Source organism: Centroberyx gerrardi, chromosome 15, assembly GCF_048128805.1.
Source record: "Centroberyx gerrardi isolate f3 chromosome 15, fCenGer3.hap1.cur.20231027, whole genome shotgun sequence".
Taxonomy (NCBI): domain Eukaryota; kingdom Metazoa; phylum Chordata; class Actinopteri; order Beryciformes; family Berycidae; genus Centroberyx; species Centroberyx gerrardi.
The window spans coordinates 17933471-17956101 of NC_136011.1; the positions used below are offsets into that span (position 1 = coordinate 17933471).

Here is a 22631-nt window from a genome sequence, read left to right on the forward strand (position 1 = left end):
AGAAGGGTGGACGGCTTAGGGCCTCAGTCGCTGCCTCTCCATGGGTCCTTCTGTGTGTGGGAGGGGGGCTTTGGGATTTCCGAGGTGGTGCGTCTGTGTTTGTGTGTCTGTGTGTGTGTCTCTGTGTGTGTGTGTGCGTGTGTGTTTGCGTGTGTGTGATTCTGTATGCGTGTCGTAGGTTTCAGGCTGCAGCTGCCCCCCAACAGTCACCGTCACCATCAGGCCCTCTTCTTGCCTCCTCCTCCTTCCTGCCCCCCTCTCTCTCATCCCCAAAGTCAATTTGTTTACAGTAATTTTGAAGGGTGAATTATTTGCCGTAATCGTCCGCACTGATGAAGGTCAGGCCCTTAGAGGGGGCCCAGCATGCCCATAGAGGGTTGGTCCTCTTTCAGACGCTCCGCTTCGCAATTAAGGAAAGCAAATGTCACTCCTCCAGGCCTCACAAATGAAAATCTGTACGAGGTGATTAGCATGAAGTCAACAGCGCCTGTTAAAGTCAGATTCCCTGTAGTACCAATGTGTGTGTGTGCACTTTATGGGCAGGGAGAGAGAGCAAACATGACCTGAACAGACCCAACAGCAAGGCAAACAAAGGGAGATGTCTTGTCTGAGGTGATCCATACAACAATGGCCGACTGTGATTTACTTACTGGATGGAAAGGATAATAGAGGTTTAGAACTGAGCTTGTAAAGAAAAGGAACTTGCTGAAATAGCTGCGCACATTTTGAGGAGTAGGAAAAACATGCACAATTCATAGTGTATTAAAAGATATTGATGGAAATAGATTAAATTTGATATTGCTATTTTATGGCTAGCTGTCATGCTATTTCTGTTGTAAACACGGTGTTGTGCTGAGCACCATATTAAGGTAATGCATCAAATGACAGTGAATGTGAGGCACCAGATCACTCAAATTAGATTATAATAACAACCCGGACTGTTGATGAATGGCAGAGCTATGTAGCAGAAGTCATGCCAGATGAAAAGCATTGTAATAAACAATATGAAATGGATTGAATCGATCACAAAAAGAAAGAAAAAACTAAATCTGAATAATTCATGAGTGCATTTCACGTTATGAAACCTGAAACTACACTCTGAGCAATGTGCCTGCATTGTATTGTATATGCAGAACAAAGGTAATGAAATAACATGAACCAGCAAAGCTTTAGCTTGTCATTTCCACTTTAACAGCCTGTGTTCTTGACTCATTTAAGATGTGTTCAACTTTGAAATTTTACTGTACATGCGGGTGCATGCTTAATCAATTCTGATAGCTACATTTGCCCTGACACATAATTTGCTCCATCAAATCATTTTCCTGGCGAGCCCGGCGTTTAGCCTTTGTGAAGTGGACCATTTGAAGGGTCTGCTTAACTACACCACTCCAGCGCGCTGATAAATGATTTTGATTCTCATGCCTTAAAGGACAAATCCATCATTTTTTTTCCAGGGGTAATTTCCATGATATGTCTTTGTGAGAGAGACATGGAGGGCTGAACGTGGAGGTGATGCAGTGATATGTCTGTGTGGAAAGAGACATGGGCCTGAATGTGGAAGCCAAGATGCTGAATTTGCTCTTCTCTTTGTCTTGGATAAGCAGCCACCCCGTGCATCAAGGCCATCAGTCCCAGTGAGGGATGGACCACTGGAGGAGCCACTGTCATCATCATAGGGGACAACTTCTTTGATGGCCTGCAAGTCGTGTTCGGGACCATGCTCGTATGGAGCGAGGTATGATGCCTAAAATGTTGAAATATGCTTTTTGGAGTCAGTGCAATTTGATGATGCAAGATTTCATTATTCTCTCTCTGTACTATAACTTTGATTGAAATAGAGCCGACATGTCAGGAATGCGGCTCGTTTTAGTTTAGAAAATCTATTTTACTCAAAAGAGACTAAACAAAAATTTCTAGCCAGCAGCAATAACATTACAGATCTACTTCTGTAGCTTGTTAGAGTGGAGAACCTCATTATTTCTTTTCTTTTCCTCTCTAATCCAGCTGATAACTCCCCACGCCATCCGAGTGCAGACCCCACCTCGGCACATCCCCGGTGTTGTGGAAGTCACGCTGTCCTACAAGTCCAAGCAGTTCTGCAAAGGTGCCCCTGGGAGATTCGTCTATACTGGTGAGTCAAAAATGTTCTCTTCCTCTCTGTCCGTCTGTCTCTCTCTCTCTCTCTCTGCAGGCTGGGGGCTCCTCCTGCGCCCCTCCCTCCCCTCCCTCTCTCTGGATGGAGCCCTCAGCCCCGCGTCCAGGCGCTAATAATGAACTAACCAGGGCCCTGCTTGCTGGAATGTTAAATGTGTGAGATCTGCACGGCTAGCTAAAAGGTGTTTCGCGGAGGGGCTTCTACAAGTGCAACTCGATCCCCACCCCCACCCCCACCCCCCTCCCTGACCTGCCATTATACAGGGGCGCTGCCAAGCTCTGTTAAACTCAAGCTGTCAGGATAACTCATTCTGCCAATTCTCTTTATCTACCCTGTTGTGAGATAGATAATGCTTTCTGTTAATTTGCTGATTTTGTAAGGCAAAATGTGGTTTCATTTTTTTATGAATCAGATTAGAAAAGCAATATCTAGGTTATGTGCATGTGCGTGTCTGCGAGTATGTCTGTGTGTGTGTGTGTGGGTGCGTTCAAGTGCGGTTCATATGAATGCATGGGAGAGAGAGGGAAGAAAAAGTGCAGAGAAACAGCGGAGAGGGAGAGCATACGTGTGTGAGAGAGAGAGTGTGTATGTCACACTATAAGTAAGGGATCTGATTATCTTGGCTAACAGAAGGAAGTGGTGGTCTTATCTGTCATCATTGGTGAGGAGACAGAGGTTGCGGGGGTCACAGCCTGTCTGACCTGGAAGCCTCTGTCTGTTCCAACTCTGATGGGCAGAATGAAACGGGGGGCGCGTCGCAGCACTCTCACTTCCCCCAGCACCCCCAGGCCTCCGGCGCAGCCTTGGCCTTGAGCACAGCAGAATTGCAAAGTGGGGGCTGGACCCCCTCCTAAACCCCCACCCAGACCCCTCCATCCTGGGGCAGCTGTTTCTCATCAAGTCCCCCCCCCCCCCCCCCACACCCCTCACCCTCCCGCTCCCCAAACCTCTACCGCCGCCCCCCCAGCCATCCGTCCCCTTCTCCTCCAACCGTGCAGTCTGGCCCAGCTCTCCTGCATTTAACCTCCCTAGCAGGAGCGGAGCAGAGGCCAACAAGGCACCGGGATAATGAAACAAGAGTGTAGTGTGCTGCGTAAGTGTGTGTGTGTGTGTGTCTGTTTGCGTGTGTGTGTGTGCGCAAGCGTGTGTGCAAGCGTGATGTATATGTGTGTGTGTGCGTGTGACAAACCGTGTGTGTGCGAGTGTGGTGTATGCGTGTGTGACTCTGTGTGTGAGTGTGCGGGTGTGTGTCTGTGTGTGTGTGTGTGTAAATGTGTTAGTGCGGAGCCCTGAGAAGGTGTATAAGTTAAGACATTAATGGCTTCTATAGCACCCCGGTGAAAGTGCCAGGTCCCTTAAGAACAGACCCCATTAGTCACACAGGCTAAGCGGATTGGGATGATTACCATCAGGTTTTACTGGGGAAACGTGTCCCCTTCTCTCTATCTTTGTTGATTTTTTCCCCCCCCCCATTCTTCCTCTCTGTCTTCCCCGGGTTCCTACTCACTTCCAGTTAGTATAAAGATACAATTACCCCGGGAGGCAACGGTGGTACAATTGATTAGTGCGGTGAATTAAAAGAGAAAGTCACCAATAGACAGGTCCGGCTCCTCCGCTCTGCTATTCCCTGTGTGGCTCACCCTGATTGTACAAGGGTCGACGCTTGAGAGAATGAAACCGTTAGAGAGAGCAGGACGCATAACGATAGAATTAGGTACTACTGATTCCATATGTACAGTAATTGCTAGGCGATAGGATGTTAGCTACCTCTCTCGGACATTAAAATGTGAACAGGCTGATGAAGCTTACATTGAGTGCAAAAGAGATTGGATCATGTATTTAAGAGTGAAACGGCTTTTTTCAAACCATATAACTGCTTTCCTTCTGTCTTACAGCACTTGAACAAACGTTACATGAGCTACTCAAATAGATTAGAAATGACCTACAGTTACAATAGCAAATGGCATGGGCCAAAAAGGGCATGTAGTGACATGGCGCTGTCTGAAAGGCACAGAATGTTCCGGTGTCTTAAAGGAGAGCAACATGTGCATATCAAAGGTCTAGTTATCAAAGCATATGCTTCAAGCATGACTTGAGAGCTTGCCTTGAGAGGAGCGCCTTTTTAGACCTTTTTTTCATGTTGACTCTTGCACCACCACCCTAATTGTGGAGATTTAACTCGCTCAATTTAAGAAATTATCACAAATTACCAAGAGTCAACATAGAGGAGACTGCAGTCGATTCGAACAGCAGAGGGACACGTCCTCACTCGGGTTAGTACCCTGGAACTGCTCCAAAACTCACAATCCATTCTCAGAGAGAGAGCACCCTGTAGTGCATATCAAATAATCCTGTAGGCATTGACTGTATTGAATGTTTAAAACACTAATGAGACACACAGACACACTATATAAAACTTCAGTGGACTGTAGTTTACAGACTGTTTCAAGGAGTTTATATCTGTACTTTAATTGGCACATTTTTAAAGGCATGACATGGTAGCTATTTTGCGATACAGTCTATACCTTTTACCTTCCAACAAAGTGTTGTCCCTTGGAGCTGGCTTGTCCTCCGTCTAATCCATGTATTGGTTATCCATTGGTCAAGACAGCTGGTAGAACCAACTGTCAGCAAGGTTGTAGAAAATCAAAAGGAGAAGTCCTAGCTGTACCTGAGTCAATACATTATTATACTTTACACTTTATTAAGCACTGCAGAGAGTACGTGCTTGTTTGATAGGACACTTTTTATATACAAAAGGCCTCCATTTGCAACCTCATTTGTTGCATTGTAACCTCTTTACCACATAGTTACAGTACTGTATGAAAGAGTAAATCATAAATAAAAACTTTGACCACACAATTTATCCAATTTAAGCACCTAATTGCATCAGAGCTTTTGGTTTTCTATCTTAGCCAAGTTTCCATGAGAGCTCCCCTCCAGGGGCAGCGATGCAGGCCCTTGGTAATATGGTTCTGCTAGCAGTCCTAACACACTCAGCCACTATTTATCCTAATCAGTGACATCCATATAACCAGGATTGCTTAAAATGAACCCCTTCCGCGCCCCAGAAAACGCACATTTACCGGGACCCCATTTGTCATGGGTAAATTGAGGGTCAGTAAACTTCGCCTGTATCCTCTAGTGGGGATCCGGGACATGCATCATAACGTTAGGAGAGAATGATTGGCGAAGGCGAGCTGTCACACATTTGTCAGGGGGAAGGGAACATTATTTGCTAATTTCCCAAGCTGGGCACTGACAGGGTGCTTCGTCTTCAGACCTTTGGTGACCAGCATGGCTTCTCAGCTATTAGTACAAGTCAAGTGTTTTTTTTTTTTTTCTCCTTTCCTCTGTAAAGCGGCAGTAACAAGAGCCACTCGTTCGACCTCACAGGATCGCAGCACACTGGGTGAAGGATTTTGGATGGAGCAGATGCCCCATACAGTGAGCTGCTCTTGCCAGGCCTTAGTTGAGGCCAGACAGCCTTGAGGGCTGATGGATCACAAACTTTCCTTGTCAAGGTGACGCTATCGACTCCACTGCACCAAAATCTGACAAAATGGGTATGAGGCAGTCATTCATCAACATAAGGACAAAGGGGTCATGTGTGCTTCACTCAATACTGGTGGAGATCAAGAAATGTCAGCCGTGTAAGGGATGGAAAAGGAAGATGTTGATAGTGCAGAAGTAAGGTCCTTTTTTTATTTAAGCTTCATCTACTAGTTACTTACTCACTTATTAATGTTAAAAAAAAATCTTCAAAGGATATATTGTTTCTATGTCTATACAATATGCATGTACAGTCGATTTCCACCTAAACTTTAAACTGCCGACTTCCTTGCGCCGCATAGAGATATAAATAGTGATATCCAGCCCTCCAATCCAAAATTAAACCTCCTTTTACACAAAAAAAGATTATGTCGTCCTTGACCAAAAAAAAAAAAAAAATTAAGTAAACAACCACAGACGTCTCTATCGGAGCACATCAGATAGGGCCCTGTGTCGCTCGGCCTGTGTATCGGGCCTATCCTTACGTCTCCCCTCCGCCCCGTCGTCACGCAGCACTTTGAAGTCCCAGACTCAGAAGCTGATCAGATGGAGAGCTTCCTTTTCATTTCCTGTTCTGCAGGGTTGGGTTTGGTACGCCAGTGGTTGCTGGTCAGCGACGGGGTGTGACCTACAGCAAAGATATGCTATAATCAAAGGCATTCACGGAGGTATGTAAACAGATCAGCCTTAGAAGAGGACTTAAAAACACACGCCAAATACTGCTATATAAGGCCCAAAGACTACACTGTATATTTAAAAATCCTTATGCATTGGCAATAAACTGTAGCAACATGTTAGCCTAGTAATCTTCTGCAGATTTGTGGTAATTCACCCTACAGTATGAACCGCTCCAACAAGTAAGGATGAAATAGGCATTTACAAATGTCATCGCCACAGTCAAGTGGGTTGTAACCGGTTGGCACAACAGTTTTAGCATGTGTCAAAGCATGTTATCCTAGCCGCATCCCCATACCTGCCTGTCTCATTACGACTCTGGTATTTAGCACTAGCTCCGCAGGAGTGGAGCAGACACTCGTTGCCAAGTTAGATGGGTTCGGTTTTGAAGGCCTTGTGAGCTTGTGTGGAGCGCGACAAGGTTCCACGGAGGAAGGTCCTTGTGTCCAATTAGAGGGCTGACGTGACACGTGCTCGAACTCCCCCACTGTCAGGCAGCTTGTCAGGTAGGCTTTGAGAAGCACACTGTGGCATTATTCCACAGCGTGTTATCAGCAAGTGACCTGTGAAATCCAGCTCCGGGAAATTGATTGAAATAAGTACTTGCAGTTGAGCATGTATTTTACCCATTATACCTCTCTGTGAAATGTATTGTGGGTATCACTTTCAAGAGAAAAATGAAAGTATGGGTGTGTGTGTTTTTTTTTTTTTTTTTTTTTTTCTTTTTTTCTGTAAGGATGGTATTCATTGATTTAATTTTAATTGGACACACTTTTTGTCCCACTGTATTGTTAGAGGTCTGTTTTGTAATGGCTCTTTAAATGGATTGTCCTCACGAAGTCACAGCATCAGTCCTCTGCCACAAGAAAGATAGACGGAGGAGGCGGGGAGGGGGGGGCTCTTGATAGACGAGGATCTCTCCCCTCCTCCCTCTCCCTGTACCTCCCCTTCTTGCCCCATTTTCAGTATGTTCCACACCCAACGGGCTTTAAAAGAACTCCACCCCCCCCCCACCCCCCCACCCCCCTCCTCTATCCCTCCTCCACTGCCGCATTTTGATTGAAATTCATCGGCAAGTTTATTGAGAAATGAATGAGGGAGGCTGCACGGTATTGACTTTGAGAGGAAAACACAACTCATCTTGAATGAGGGGGAAAACGCGGCCGTAATTTAGCCGTCATCGATCTGTGCCCCGTCCATGTATTGATCTTCATTTTACAATATTAATTTGCGCCTGCAATCAGCTGTGAAGGGAACCCATTTGATTTCTGTTGGCCGGTAATGTGTGAAAGTCCACCGACGTCCTTAGAGAAGTGGCACACATACTTTAGATGTCATCTAAGAGGATTGAACAGGTGTCTTCGGCCCTTTCTAATAATACGACCAATATGAGGGAGTTTGAAATTATGGATGTGCAATCTGTAACATCGCTCCCTTTTAACCGTGTTAATTACATTTTATCTGTTGCAGGAGCAATATCTGCTGGAGACTGTAACTGTCGAGGTTTTTTCATCTGTATTGGCTCAAAGTTCATGAAATTTCAATGAACATTGATCTGTCTCCATTGATTTATCTTAACTGCAGATCTTTGAAATTTTAATTTCCTGTTCATCTTGAGACTGCTGGAGATGGAATCACTCAGTGATAACTGGCTGCAGTGGATGGAGATGATATGGTCAGTGTTAAAACAGTTGAGGTTTGCTTTGCGTGGGTTTGCTGTGAAAATTCCAATTTGGCTTGGTTTGGTTTTAAAGATGGTCTCTACATCTGCATGCATGTTTTCTATTCTCTCAACACAGGAGTATATAATATATACTGTGGAGCAGCAGCATGACTTCTGAATATCTTGCCTTCTGAGTATGTACTGTATACAAGTTTAACTACTGACAGTAACCCTTGGATGAAATTGGCTTTTCCTCTGTCTCCACTGAACTGGTCAAAACCATACATGCAAGACGAGGTGATTATGTGTGGTGATGCTATTGTGACCTTCATCCATCTAACAGACTGCAGGTGCCTAGAAGGCTTCGGTTAGACTGTTTGACAAGTCACAAATGCAATAACACTTGAATGAACTTCTGCCTGTGCTGTTTATCTGTCTCCCCCTTTCCAACTCCCACTCCACCTCTAATTTGTGTTAAGGGGAAAGAAAAAAATAACTGCTCAATGGTGTAGGAGGAGTGGAGATAAGCTCGAAGCAGTTAAGTATAATTAGCGAAAGTAATAGCTGGCAAATGGCAACAAGGCTAGGTTTTTATCTCCTGGAAAGATAGAGTTATCGTAATAAGCTGTAATGGCTGGCAGGAATGCTAGTACTCTGTGCAAGCTTCCATTCAAGCCCATAGACTTAACAAGGAACAATTTCCCTTAAATTTACTGCTTTGCTCAAACATTTCCCTATGTTTATACCCCGATACTGTAAGTCAATACATGTGTTCAATCCACTTCCATAGACTGAGGGCACACAGTGGTGTATTGCCATGTAAGCACTTCTATCTGCCAACGTCGGCCATGTTACACTGTTCCTGTAGAGCGGTTACTCATGTCCTATTTCTAGAGAACATGGAGAAGGAGCAGCAGACCACACTCAGATGCCATGTACACGCCGTCCACTCTACATTTTAAGCAAAGTGGCTCGGGTGGGGCGGCTAAAGGAGCTCTCCGAGAAAATGTGTTAGTGGCAAAGAAGGACGACAGAGTAGATTAAGGCGTTAGATCAAAATAAGATCGGGAAGTGCACATTCCAGGCAGAGGAATTCCACTGAAGCCTTGCCATGTATGTGTGTGTGTGTGTGTGTGTGTGTTCGTTTGTGTGTGTGTGTGCGCGCGTGTGTGATATTCAAAATGGGAAATGATATGGTCACAGCTGCACACCAAGTCATGCATTCCATTTCTTCATATTCTGAAACATGATCATTCACTCTCTAGAGTGAGGAAATTACTGAAATATTCATAAAATTTTCCTCCAAACCTCCATGAAGAAAGAGCGCACTCTTCAGTGGATCTGTTCCTTTGTCGAGAAATCAGTTACCATGTTCATTTTATTCAAATGTGGCAATAATTCTTACCCTTTAGCTGTCAGCTGGTTCAATTGAAACATGTTTGCTGTCACTTTGTTGTCTCACTGCTTTTGTTAAATTCTAATCATCTCTGAAATGAAACCATCGAAACAAATCCATGAACAATTATATCTCCTTACATGTAACACGAGCAGGGAAAAAGATATAAGTGATGTAATTGAACAAAACATCTAACCTGTCTAAAGCTGAACAGAAGATGAGAGAAAATGAAAATTCTATTAGTCCATAACGTTCGCTCTGCCCCCCCGCGCTCTCTTCATCTCTCCTGCAAAGTATTCAAATGCAAGCCCTGCCTTACCTCCCCGTGTCTCTTTTTCTCTAATTATCCATGAGGTCAGTAAGCAAAATGGGGAAGAAGCCAGGAGATCAATACAAATTATCCCTGAGCAAACCAGTGCTGACAGTTTGAATTGCAGCATATGTTTACCCAAAATCAGGCAATTTATCTTAATATCAGGCGAGTAATGCAGCAGGGGTGAGAGGTCACACAATCTCTCCACCTCATAATTACCCGCCTCTAAAACAGGAAAGTGGTATTGATTGGCCGCGGGCCGGGAAGCGGGCGTGACTGGAACGTGCCAGCGACCCCCCCACCCCCACCCCCCTCCACCTCCTTTCCCCCACCTTCCTCACTCCCTCCTCCCCTCAGCTAGACTCCCCACCCAGTGCAGGATTTATGGGATGTGTGTGGAGGGTTTCATGTTTCCTTGCGGCGACTGAGAACCCTTGCGGGGGGGGGGGGGGGGAGGGGGAGGGGGGGGCACACTCCTTTCACTCCCCCCCCCCCCCCTTCCCTCACCGTATTGTGTTGGAAGGACGAGGAGGGCCAAACTAAATTTGGCATGCATGGAGTCATGCAAGGGCATCACAGAGCTAGATTTGCCTGTTATATCTTTGGAAGAGAGCAAAGTTTAGGACAGAGTGTGAAGTTGGAACAGAAAGATGTTAGAGGGTTTAAAAAAGACACAGGGTCGACGGGATAGGAGTGGGAGTGAAAGGAAAGTGGGGGGGGGGTGGGGGGGGGGGGGCAGGCTACTGGAAGTGTGTGTGGTGTGAGAGAAGTGGTGTAAGAAGAGCAGTCCAAATGACCCTTGTAAAAACAGAGCAAATGAAAGAAAATCTCTGCTTTAAAAAAAAATAAATCCACTTAAATCCATGTGAAGCAATGCAATGAATACTGTAGCACATCACACATTTATTGTCCAGAATGAATATAAGTGCTAAGTATATATCATCAGCAGCTCTTATAGGATTATTGACATTGTCTGTGTCTGTCTGCGCGAGTGTACATGCTATGACTACAAAACTGTCAACTCATCAACTGACAGCACCGTTTAGCGCTAATGCAAGTCTCCATCAGCTGTCAAAAGCATTTGCATGAAATCAATAGCAGATGGCGGTCTGTGTCACCAATTTCATTACGCCGGGGTTGTTACAAAGATCATCTCCATGATAGATGAGATGGCGACATGTCGACATGTGGAGATCATGCCTGATACTCGGACCGCTGTCCCAGAACCTTGAGCCACGTTCTAAACCGAGACTTAGACGCAGTACGCGACCATTACCACTTTAGATATTTTGTATTCTCTTTGACACACTTCATTCCCCATATGTAAGCACTTTTATTATATAAAAAGTAAAAACTCCTATTCAGTAATTAAAAAAAAAAAGGGGGATTAAAGGATTAAAATCAGTAAATCAAAACTGCTGATAAAATCCAATTTAAACTGTTTTTACTGCATTTTTGAGTACCGGATATCCTACCCTCCAAAAAACATTCATCAAAATTCTTGCTTCTGCATTTACAGTAGGGCATCATTATCATTGGAAAGGCACATCAAACAGTACACCTCTTCCAACCTAGGTCTCGTCCTGTACTGTACGTCTCTCCGGCTGCGTTCCCAGCATGCCCGGCGGGTTGTGTAGGCCCCAGCTGAGGCAGAGGACAGGAGAGCGTGATGTATCACCCTGAGAGAGCCCACTGACAGCCTCTGATGATGGATGGCCTGATTATGGAGTGCTTTTTACACATACACAATTTACATCACACTGAGCAGCGGGGTCTGGCAGGGCTACCATGCACATACTCGCACTCGGGCGGCCGCGCGCACTCACACACATACGCACATGCGCACGCTCGTGCGCGTGCCCGTGTACGTATGCATGGGACTGCCAGAGTGCATAGATAAGAAAGGGGGTGGAAATAACAAAAGAAAGAGGGCAAATTCCTCGCTACAGCCTTGTCATGTACGATCAATACTGCAGATCAATCCTTTATTAAGGAGAAGATGGCGTTCCCCCACGTTCCCAAGCAGACCTTTGTCGTTTTCAGGATGCATGATGACATGTCAAATCAGATTTCCTGGGGTGTATGTTGTTGTGGCGTGGGGTTTATTCAGGTGTGTGTGGCCAATAGGGCTGAATACCACTGTATGTGCAAGCTAGATCCTTGCTATTGATTAGTACGCTGCATTGTCCATGCTTGAACACATAATTGCTCCACTTGATCACAGTCGAGCTAGCAATTACTGTATTCAGGTTTTTTCACAAGTAGTGCATGTGTTTGATTGTGCGTGTGAGTGTGAGTACATGAGTACTGTATGTTTGTGTGTGTGTCTGTGTGTTTAGTGTGTGCGAGCATGCCTGCATGTGCATTTATGTGGACGAGAGAGAACAAAAGAAAGAGTGAGAGATATAAGTGTTGCTTTTCCTCCGCTGTTTCTGCCGTGGCTCCCTGGCTTGTGCTCCAGTGGCCCTGTCTGCCTGCCTGCCTGCCTGCCTGCCTGCCTGCCTGTGTGTGTGTGGGGCGTTCGCCTGCCTTCACGTTCTCTGGTGTTCAGCAGGTTCAGCGAGCTGTGCGGTGTTAATGCTGAAATTACATGCTGAGTAATGAGTGATGGGCCAAATTACAGGCTGAACAATGAATAGAGGCAGGCAGCTCTTATTAGTCTCCATAGAAAGCCATTGATTTATGAAGCGCCTCGCTCGGCGGAGTTACTCTCCTGAAAATGATATCTACATTGAGAAGTGATGTTCTCTATTAAGTCGTTCCTTCCCCCTTTACACCGCTCTCCTCCTTTCCTCCCCTCCTCCCCTCCTTCTCTCCTCTGCCCTCCCTCCCTTGCCTGTCCTGCCTATGGCTGTACACATGATTGTTTAGAATCAGGCGGAGCTGTAAGGAAGCCTTCAATTACCCATTAGGACTGTCAGACATAAAACGCCCTGCTCTCACCAAAGTCTGGGTTATGATTCATTTACTTTGTGCCTCTGATTCATCGCCCAATATGCCTCATGCCCCAGATTACTATTTGAGGGGTGGGAGAGATTAATGGCTCCGTGGGATCCGCTGCCGTATTTCACAGGCCCAGTGTTGCAGTACAGTTGGTGCAGAAGGGTGAAATGACAGCAACTTACTGTAGATCAATGTGTGGACAGCCTTTCACAGATTATTAAAGCTCTGTTAGATTAAAAGACCCCTGCTATGTAGTTTGCTGTAGTCAATATTCTCAAGCAGATAAAAAGGGGGAGGGTCCCTCTGAAGGATTCTCAGACTGATGTAGGTCATCACGGCTGTTAATGGAATAACACTTGGTGACACAAGTGTCAGAGGAACCCATGTCATTTTCCACGGCTGGCCCCCCGAGCCGCTTCTGTTTCATAAAACATCGGCTCACCCCCGAGATTTCTTTGAAATTAGGCATTCTGAAATGACTTTTGTACAGTAAACTCTAACAGATTTCTCAATTAGTTTCTTCCTGTCTCCGGCAAAATTAGTCATGAAACATTTCTAATTTTTCTTTTTTTCCCTTCTTCCCTTCCTTTCAGCCCTGAACGAGCCTACCATCGACTATGGTTTCCAGAGGCTGCAGAAGGTCATCCCCAGGCACCCAGGTGATCCGGAGAGGTTACCAAAGGTCAGTGCAGTGTCTCCTCTCCCTAGAAACACACAGAGCAACACACTACTGTAAATGTGTGGCCTCCGTTAAAAGCTTTCACAATCTGCAGCAGTCAAAACAGAAGTCATGTAACAAACAGTTGAAATAATGCCTTAATGCTCTGAATGTGACAAGTAAGCAACACAACATTACCATCAAAGCAGAACACTGTGACCCCCAAACCCTAACAGCTTTGCTTCACATATGTGGCTTACCCACTAACCAGTGTGGTAATGGTATTGGTTTTGTGTGAGGAGAGAGGCGTAAACTCTCTGTGTGGTAAAATAGCTCAATCAGGCGTTTTCCTCTCCAGTAGTCTGTGGAGATGGTAATCTGGTCAGAAACGACGTCTGCACCCTCATTACCCCACTCATGTTTTCCTTTCATTTTCTACAGCTCGATTTGGTTTAATCTTTTGTTTACAGAACCCTGTGCCGTAAACCCCCTAGTCTTAGTGTGGCTAATAGACAAAGACTGCATGTTATTATGCTTTGGCTTTCTTATTGTTTTCTTTTGAACCTCGGTGAAGGAGTTGAAAGCCCCTTCATTTTTAAACGCACTGGTGTGGCACATAAATAGGTTGTCATATTTGTGGACTTGAATATGAAAACTAAGCCACACAACTATTTTTTTCGCCTGCAGAAACCCTTTGATTCTCTCACTCTTTCTATTTCCTATTGATAAAATCTATCTTTGTTTTCACTAATTGCTACCCTGCTAGCACCCATTTTGGTGAGTGGCATTCCAGATGCGTCAAGTGTAATAATATGACTGATTAGTTTGTTCAAAACCCCTTGGCATGTAGTAAAGTGGTGACCACCTCAGAGTTTTAATAATACCATAAAACCTTTAAAGACCTTATCTATTAAATCCCAGCATGCAACACAGCAATATCATTAACGTCCAACGGACAATTTAATAAAGAACAGACTGTGTGGTAGCTATAGACGTTTGACCAAGTCAATTTGAAGAAATACGACATCACAGTCAGTCCCTGGTTCAGTATATGAAGTGTTTCAATTAGACTCGGTCCCCATGGAGACAGAAAACAACACCTAGACATGAAATGTTACTCTAATTTCAACTGTAAACGTAGACCAAAAGGTAAAGTACACTTACCTTTAATATCCACATGACTTTCTGCGTCTCAGCGGGCATCGCCGGTCAATCTAGCTACACTCTTTCAATTTTGTAAGTCAGAGTGTCTTTGCAAAATCTACAGCGTATGAACAAAGAGAGCAATAATGTTAAACATAGCTTTATTACACAGAAGCCTGACTTCTTCCTTTGAATTCAAAGCGTCTTTGGCTGTGGGACAGATTTTGACACTGAACCCAAGATTAGTTTCCTGGGTGTGTGTATACTTAATATAGCAAGGTCTCCCAGCCTTTGCATGAAACAATCACAGAGTGAGATGAAACCCTGCACTTCCAATAAACAACATAAATATTTGATTTGCTCTCTAATGGACCCAAATATGGGGTTCAGGGGGCATGTAAATGATCCCACCAAGTGATTCGTCATTGTTAAGCTTGCCATCTGAGGGTCGGCTCTCGGGGTCAAAAGCACATTCCCAATAAAACAGCCCGCGGCAGGCTGAGGCTGGCATGTACGTTTGGAATGAGAACAGAAACAGCATATAGAGAACAGCCATTACAGGGTGCAGGTGAGGTAGGGAGACTCTATAAAAAGAAGATAAAGCTGGAGGACGCGCGGTGTGCATTAGCAGAAAGGCAAATCGACACCGAGCCCACTCACCGCCTCTACACCCCCCCTCCCCCCCTCCCCCCCAATGACTTCACCCTCCAGTTGATAATATTACTGCGCTATTGATTTCCACCAGCCTTCTCCCTGGGACCAGTAAGACACGTGGTAATTGTAAGGAGACAGAAAGCCAATATGGGAGTGCTCATGGATAGCAAGGGATGCACGCTAATATTGTTGCTACACAGAGAAAAAAGGGGGGAAGCTGCCTCTGATTGAAGTTTACCTCGTAATTCTAAGACAACATCGTAGATGACAGTCTGACCCTGTGGGAGGAGTGGAGATATAAAAATTCAATGCAAAGTCCAGGGTGAATATGAAAGTAATAAGTGTGAGCAGTCAAGTGATGAGAAAGGAGATTGGTTTGCGGGCATCGCGTTAAGTGAAGAGAGACTTTGGAATTCACCCTCCTTTTTAAGATCTTGTTATAAAACAATTTTCTATTCATAATATAAAAAAGACAATTTATAATACCATTTTGTGCCCTCTGGCAGTAATGGACAAATAGACTGGATATCACATTATATCACACTCAATTTCTCTCTTCTGTAACAAATTAGATTCATTATGAAATTAAAAGTGGAAACCCAATATTGTTTTATTATTAAGCTGATTGCTTTGGATTCTTTTCTTTCCTCCCAAAATGAACATAAGCCCATTCTTTTCCAATTCTTTGTGTAATCCACAAGGAGAAAATATTACAAATGTGTTCATGTCAAGCAATTACCCATGTATTTAAATGAATCTCTCTTCCTGTGCTCTTTGAAGTACCTTCATCTAATGGCCCTATGCTTCTAAATGCATTCATTACCTCAGGCTAGAGCTAACAGAGTAATTGCCTTACAGTTTTATAATGGCATTAGCACTCCAAGCTACATAACCTAGGCCCTCTTTTATTAACTGTGATAATATAAATACAACATCCGTGCTAATCTAGTGCTTGAAGTATCACATTTGGGCTCTTTTAGACCACATAACCTTATTGTTAGATATTTTTAATAACACATCATTTGTCACGGGCTTCTCTCATTTTTCTCAGCAGTAAGGTAAAAGAAAACAGCCTCTGAATCCGAGGTGATCTGTCATCTGAGCAGTCCCATTTAAACAGTTGTTGAACACGAGACCTTTATGCAAAGCAAGACAAACAATAGCAGAAATCTGTCACGCATTTGTCACAGAACAACAGAGATCATTCGAGGCCTTTAATTGTTTCAATTTAACATGGTGTGTTCTGATATGTCTCCATGACAAGAAAGCCAATTACACTTATGCTGGAGTAGTATCGAGATTTACATGGAAATGCCCTCAGAACACTATTCCGTGTTAATCGTATTCACAGCGTGAGCTGATACGCGTGAAAGCGTCTCGTCAGAAGAAAACAAACTTCTTCGTTGATTGGGTGCAGCACTTCTCATCATCCTCGGATATGACTAGGTTGCCACTTAAGCATAGCCTTGCGAGTCGGCTTGGTTAGTTAAGACACCACGCGGTAAACGACAGATTAAGGATGAGAGGCAATATCGTTTTCTCTCCTCCTTTTTCCAAGCTGTCCTTATGTCGCTGCAGCAAAGTACCATATGGACAAGGAGGGAGAGGACGTTTTACAGAGAATGAAACATGGCTTGCGAACGCGACAGTCTTAATTGCTTTAATTGTTGTTTAAAATTGAGAGCCATGTAGGAGATCTTGAAATATGATAGAATAGATTATTGGTAATTATTAACTGCAGAAAAAAAGAAAGAAAACCACTTTATCTCACTCAGCAAGGGAGAGAGAAATCTGTTCTGCCTGATGAGAACACATCAAGACAGCTGGTCCTCTCATTTAGTCTACCTGCCTCACGACAACCATAATTCTTTATTTGTATGCAAACTAGATGCATGCAACGTTGAGCATACACACCAATTTCAGAGGTAAATGCCCATTCTAAGAGCCACCCATCCGGTAACTTGGGGTGGATTAAGCGATATGTTTCTATAAGAGAGCATGGCATACGCTGGAAGTGGCTTCTACAGTGATTCATCTTGATAAATCAAGGACTGTGGTAGATATGCTCCTCAGGATGAAAGGGCCCATACACACACTCCATACACACCCCATACGCTACGCCTTGGAAATGCAGGCCAAGTCTTGGAGGCCGCTGTTTGAAGGCGCGAAGGCTGTGTTTACATTCATTTACGGCAGCTGCCGTCTTAATCCCACACTGCTATTGCCAAGTGATGGAACACTTCAGACAAATTACTGAGGCCCGCAAAAGAAAACACAGCGAATGTGGGAAGAAAACAAGCACCATCTGAGATGTTTCTGGTGACAGATTTGCATTGCTTTTAACCAGGGTTCTGACAGCAGAGTCGACAAATCTCTGCTCTACAGCAGGTGACAACAAGCGAGCATTTTAAAAACACACGCAACAGCCATGTCTGCAACTTGCCTTTGTCAGATTAAATGCACTCTAAATGGGGGAGAGGGTTTTCATAGAGCATATTGCCTTCTGTATTATAGAAAACAAAGAGAGCAGTCTGGTTCCTTGAGAGGGATTTAATTGTAAGTGCTCAATTCAAAGAGCAGATAAAGACACACAAACGGGCCAAACCCCACCTAGCTGAAAGCTTGAAACGGAGTGGGGGGAACAGGATCCAGGGCCAACTCATTTTCAGTGTTAAGAGCCAAAGCAACACAGCTAATCCGCATTGTCAAGCGGGGGCAAGCATGCAGACATGGATAAGACCACATCCTGAGCATCCGTGTCCCCAAGGCACAAGCACCCAGCTCTTGCTGGATGGGAAGTCATTTGTGAAGTCCTTTGCAACAGCCAGTCAAAGAGGTTAATTGAAAAATTCCTTAATGTCATTACAACAGAACTAGATTAACCCAGAGCTAATTCACTTTATTGTTCTGAAGAGAGGGGACTCAGCGCTGAACTCTGGAGCAAACGTGAGGCCCAGAATCAGGGGTGAGGTGTTGTTTTTAAAGGACTATGCCAGTTTAATTAAGATAGGGAACATTATTCACTGCTCCGCATGGTTGGAAGGAGCAAAGTAGTAGCGCTGTATGAAGGCAGAAGTGGTGCCTCTTAAATCAGGGTGGCTTTTATTTAGACGGTCGGATACGTAAACATTGCTAAAGCTCACCGCGACCTACTGTGTAATGGCGATTGTGATATTTAAGTGTTTGTTACTGTCCGCTCCGCTGGGGCTTCAAACATAATCTGTTTAGGTCTTAACACTGGCTATTCCTGCTTTGCCCATCAGGAGGTGTTACTGAAGAGAGCGGCTGATCTTGTCGAAGCCCTGTATGGAATGCCTCACAACAATCAGGTCTGTATCCACACACCTACATACTCACATGCTTATAATTCTGGTTCGTTGCCAAATAAGAAACCATTGAAAATTCACCGATTCAGGGCATTTTCACCACTATATTCACAAACTGTGTATCAAAGCAAAATATGGCAACAGAAAACCATAAATAACAAAACCTCTGCCTTCTCTGTGCCGCTTCTCAGGAGATCATTCTGAAGAGGGCAGCTGACATAGCCGAGGCCCTGTACAGCGTTCCCCGCAACCACAACCAGATCCCCTCTCTCGCTAACACGGCCTCCCACGGCATGATGGGAGTCAACTCCTTCAGCAGCCAGCTAGCAGTCAATGTGTCTGAGTCACAAGGGAACGACCAAGGTATGTGATATGGCGTATGGCTCCATAACTCAGCGCTTCCCAAAGTGGGGTCCAGGGACCTCCGGGGGTCCTTGAGGGGATTCCAGGGGGTCCCCGGCAAAATGAGAAATAGTTAGATTTGGCTTTTCTTTCGCTCACTAGACGTTAGCACAATGAGAAAATGGATGGGGATTTTTTTTTTTTTAACAGAGGTTTCACTGCCCCTTCCCCACTTACGATATAGACAGTTATACAGTTCTGTATTAAATCCTTACTAGGTACCAAACTCTTCTTAGGACACAGTATTATAAAATGTTATGTTATAGTATATGCAGTTTATTTGGGGGTCCTTGATATGAAAAAGTTTGGGAAGCCCTATGGGTTGCAGCAGTCAATTTCCATTATCATTTACCACTATCAGTGAATATTTCCCTGGTAAATACTGAAGGAAACAATGAATGAATTTCCTCCTCTCCATCTTCCACCGGTTTCCTCAGTGGGCTACAGCCGGAACACCAGCAGTGTTTCCCCCCGGGGCTACATCTCCAGCAGCACCCCGCAGCAGTCCAGCTACAACACCGTCAGCAACAGCATGAATGGCTACGGCAATGCCGGCATGAACCTGGGAGTGCCAAGCTCCCCTGGGTTCCTCAACGGATCCTCTGCCAACTCCCCATATGGAAGTGAGTAGCCCGCCACTATCACACAGTATAGTAGTAGTAAGCTGCCGCGGATTTAATTCCAGCGGTTCCCACATTCATTTCCGCTGCTATGAATCATTTATGGCAGGGTTATAACATTATTGATGATGACGATATATTACTATTCATTTATGGGAACTTGTTTAGTTTTAGTGTGTCGGAGAGCGCCCGTGCAGCTCAAAATACAAGAAATATTCCTTTTTATGTATATTTTACCATATGCCACCTGTATTTGTTCAACTGGACAAGATGTTGATGGTAGAGGCCTGTAATGCCATGTGAGTACTGATCGTGTATCCCCCCTGGCAGTAATACTATCCCAGCCTTACCTTAACTGCCCTCTCCCTCTGTAGCACTACTCACAGCACGTTCTCGCTCTCCCCCTCCCTCCTTCCCTTCCCTTCCCTATCGTCTCCGCAGTTAAACAAAAGAGCGCCTTCGCCCCTGTGGTCCGACCCCAGGCCTCCCCACCCCCCTCCTGCACCAGCGCCAACGGCAACGGACTGCAAGGTGAGCCCCCCTCACCCCCTCATCCCTTCCCTACGGACTACTGGTCAGATACCGCTGCTCAGGCCTCTGTCCGGTTTGGTGAGGGACTAATCATTACAAATATATTCATTTTGACAGGCCAATTTACACCTTTCTGTTCACACTCAAACACACGTACACTTACATAGAAATGACGCGATACAAGCATGTATTCACACACACACACACACACACACACACACACACACAAGTACGTGAGTGCACACTTGCACTCTAGTGTGGTCGCACATCTATGCAAACACATAACACAAACATACATCCTTGTTGCCCTTTCATACAAATGATCTTCTCTGATGTCGTAGGAAAACACCTTCCCAGAATTGTTTTAGTAATTATGTTTATTAGGTTTTGTGCATGTGTCATGACCAACATGATTGCTTTGAAAACAAGCTTAGCCGTAGTGTGTGCCCCAAGATTAATAACATTGGGCTTAATGAAGTGGGAAATTAAAGTTCATCTTGCTACACGTTCATACTTATTAATACATGTTGTGCAGAAATTAATGAGCAATGCCTTGCCATCATCTGCGCTGGCAAACTTAAAAGCATTTCAACCATGACTCTACAAATATACTCAGAGCAATATAATAATATATCATCCCAGCACTTCACTAGTCGCCTAATTGTTAAAACGTGTGAAAATACTGAATATATAAACTCTCAGGGTGAGGTACAGTTGCTAATGATATCCTAAGCAGATGGTCTTGGTAAAATAACGGAAGCTACCTTTGATCTTGCCTAATCTCTCTTGGATAATGACACAGAAATAGGACTTGGGGAATGCGAAAATGTAGGACTAATGCGCTGTACAGTATCGGGGAATTGAGGATAAAGAGATGAAGGGAGTAAAGGGAGAGATGGAAGGAAGGAGTGCGAGGAGCGTCTAGTACTGTAGCGTTGTGGCATTGTGGGAAGTGACCGTGTTGTTGCTCTGCCGTCACCACGGCCGTGTCTCCTGGGAGTCTGGGCCACTGTTTGCCATTACCCCAACGCCAGGAGAAATATCACACATAGCAAGACTGGCGTGCTGGGGGCTGAAATGTCAGAGCAGGAGGGAGGTTTTCAAACTCGCCCCGTTAGGAAGACGTGCGCCGGCAGGCTGGCGGACACGGCAAACACTCACAGGCACACACGCAAACAGGCACATTAAGGCATATATTCATGCACTCGCGCAGCGTCACATGCACACACACACATGCACACACACACGCACACACACACACACACACACACTCACAGAATTGTAACGTTATTTGCAGAATTTTTCATGTGAATATCCATATCTGTTTTTACCCAACAAACTAATCTGTTATTTCTCTCTCTTTTTTTTTTGCAGCCATGTCCGGCCTGGTTGTCCCTCCTATGTAAATGCACTTTTGTCATCTCAAGCACCAGTCTACACACTACCACTTCACAGGACACTCCCTTAGCACACAGCGAAACGCTGGTGTAATGTATAGTCAACCGCTTACTCTGTTTTTAAAGATGAAGAAAAAAAAGAAAGAAAAGAAAGAAATGATTTTTTTTTTTTCTTTTAAATGACTTTCACAACCTCCAGAAAAGGATTTCACGAGGAACAATATTTTTTTCTCTGAGGGATTTTTGTTTATTTTTGTTGATAATTTTTTTTCCCATTTTATCACCCTTGAAGAGGACACAGGATGATGAAGTGTTTATTTTGTATACCTGTTGGGTTGTGCTTTGGCCTTGGATATGTCCAATCAACCGTACATTCAATACTGGAAGGGACTCTGTGGACTCACCATTTGGTTGTAAAGTAAAAACACTGATGTACAGTACATTTGCCGATGAACTTGTTTGCCTCAGAAATTGTTTTCTGTTTCAACTCTCTTTTAATAGATTCACAACAGTTGTGTGTCTTTATAATGTGACTTTTTGTATTTTTATGTGTGAGAAAAATACACAGGGGCCAAGAAAGTTTGAATTTCAACTGGAAAATATATGAGATATATAATGTAGAAAATTGATCATAAAGTACAACAAATACAAGTTAAAGGGGTGGGGCTGGGTGGGTAAGGTTGTATCATGTTTCATTCCTGCATTTTAACTTAAATTTTGTAATTTATTGTAGCTAGAAATCATCTTCAAAAGTAAAAAAAACAAAAAAAAACAATTCTCTTTGATTCAACAAGCACACTGACGTGTACAAAACACTCTGCTCTGTTGATGAAAATGATGTACTTCCATGTCTAGAGCTTCCTTTTAAGCAAGTGTGTTTTGCCATGTTTTTCAACTTTTTTGCTAGCACTGTATATTAATGCATTCCTAGGCTACTGTGAAGTCTGTTTCTTGTTGATGAGGAGCAGTCTCCTCCTTCTAGCTCCAATTCCCTTATGTGTTTTATATGTGGTTAAAAAATTGTAGACTATTGTGATATTGCCAAACTTGTGCTAAATATTTATACATCTGTCTTTTTCATGTTCTTTTAGATCAACAAAAAACATTTAAAAAACAAAATTAAAATCCATTGAGAATGTAGGAGTATAGTAGTTCATTGTCATATTTCTGTTCAAATACACACTTGCGCTCACTGAGGGAAAT

At 44.2% G+C, this 22631-nt stretch overlaps 1 protein-coding gene across 6 annotated transcripts in view; it reads left to right on the forward strand.

Moving 5' to 3' along the window:
* Positions 1 to 22065, forward strand: part of LOC139911243 (transcription factor COE3) — a 67963-nt gene extending 45898 nt beyond the window's left edge. For 2 of the 6 annotated variants that reach the window (XM_071898736.2, XM_071898738.2), the window contains exons 9-16: positions 1602 to 1735; positions 2005 to 2131; positions 13291 to 13379; positions 18416 to 18481; positions 18670 to 18841; positions 19318 to 19503; positions 19942 to 20109; positions 21406 to 22065. In XM_071898736.2, the coding sequence (XP_071754837.1) occupies positions 1602 to 1735; positions 2005 to 2131; positions 13291 to 13379; positions 18416 to 18481; positions 18670 to 18841; positions 19318 to 19503; positions 19942 to 20109; positions 21406 to 21437 (974 nt within the window). In that variant the 3' untranslated portion in view covers positions 21438 to 22065. The remainder of the gene's footprint in view (positions 1 to 1601; positions 1736 to 2004; positions 2132 to 13290; positions 13380 to 18415; positions 18482 to 18669; positions 18842 to 19317; positions 19504 to 19941; positions 20110 to 21405) is intronic. The other 4 variants (XM_071898741.2, XM_071898743.2, XM_071898740.2 and 1 more) reach the window with 3 other exon arrangements.
* Positions 22066 to 22631: the final 566 nt, after the last annotated feature.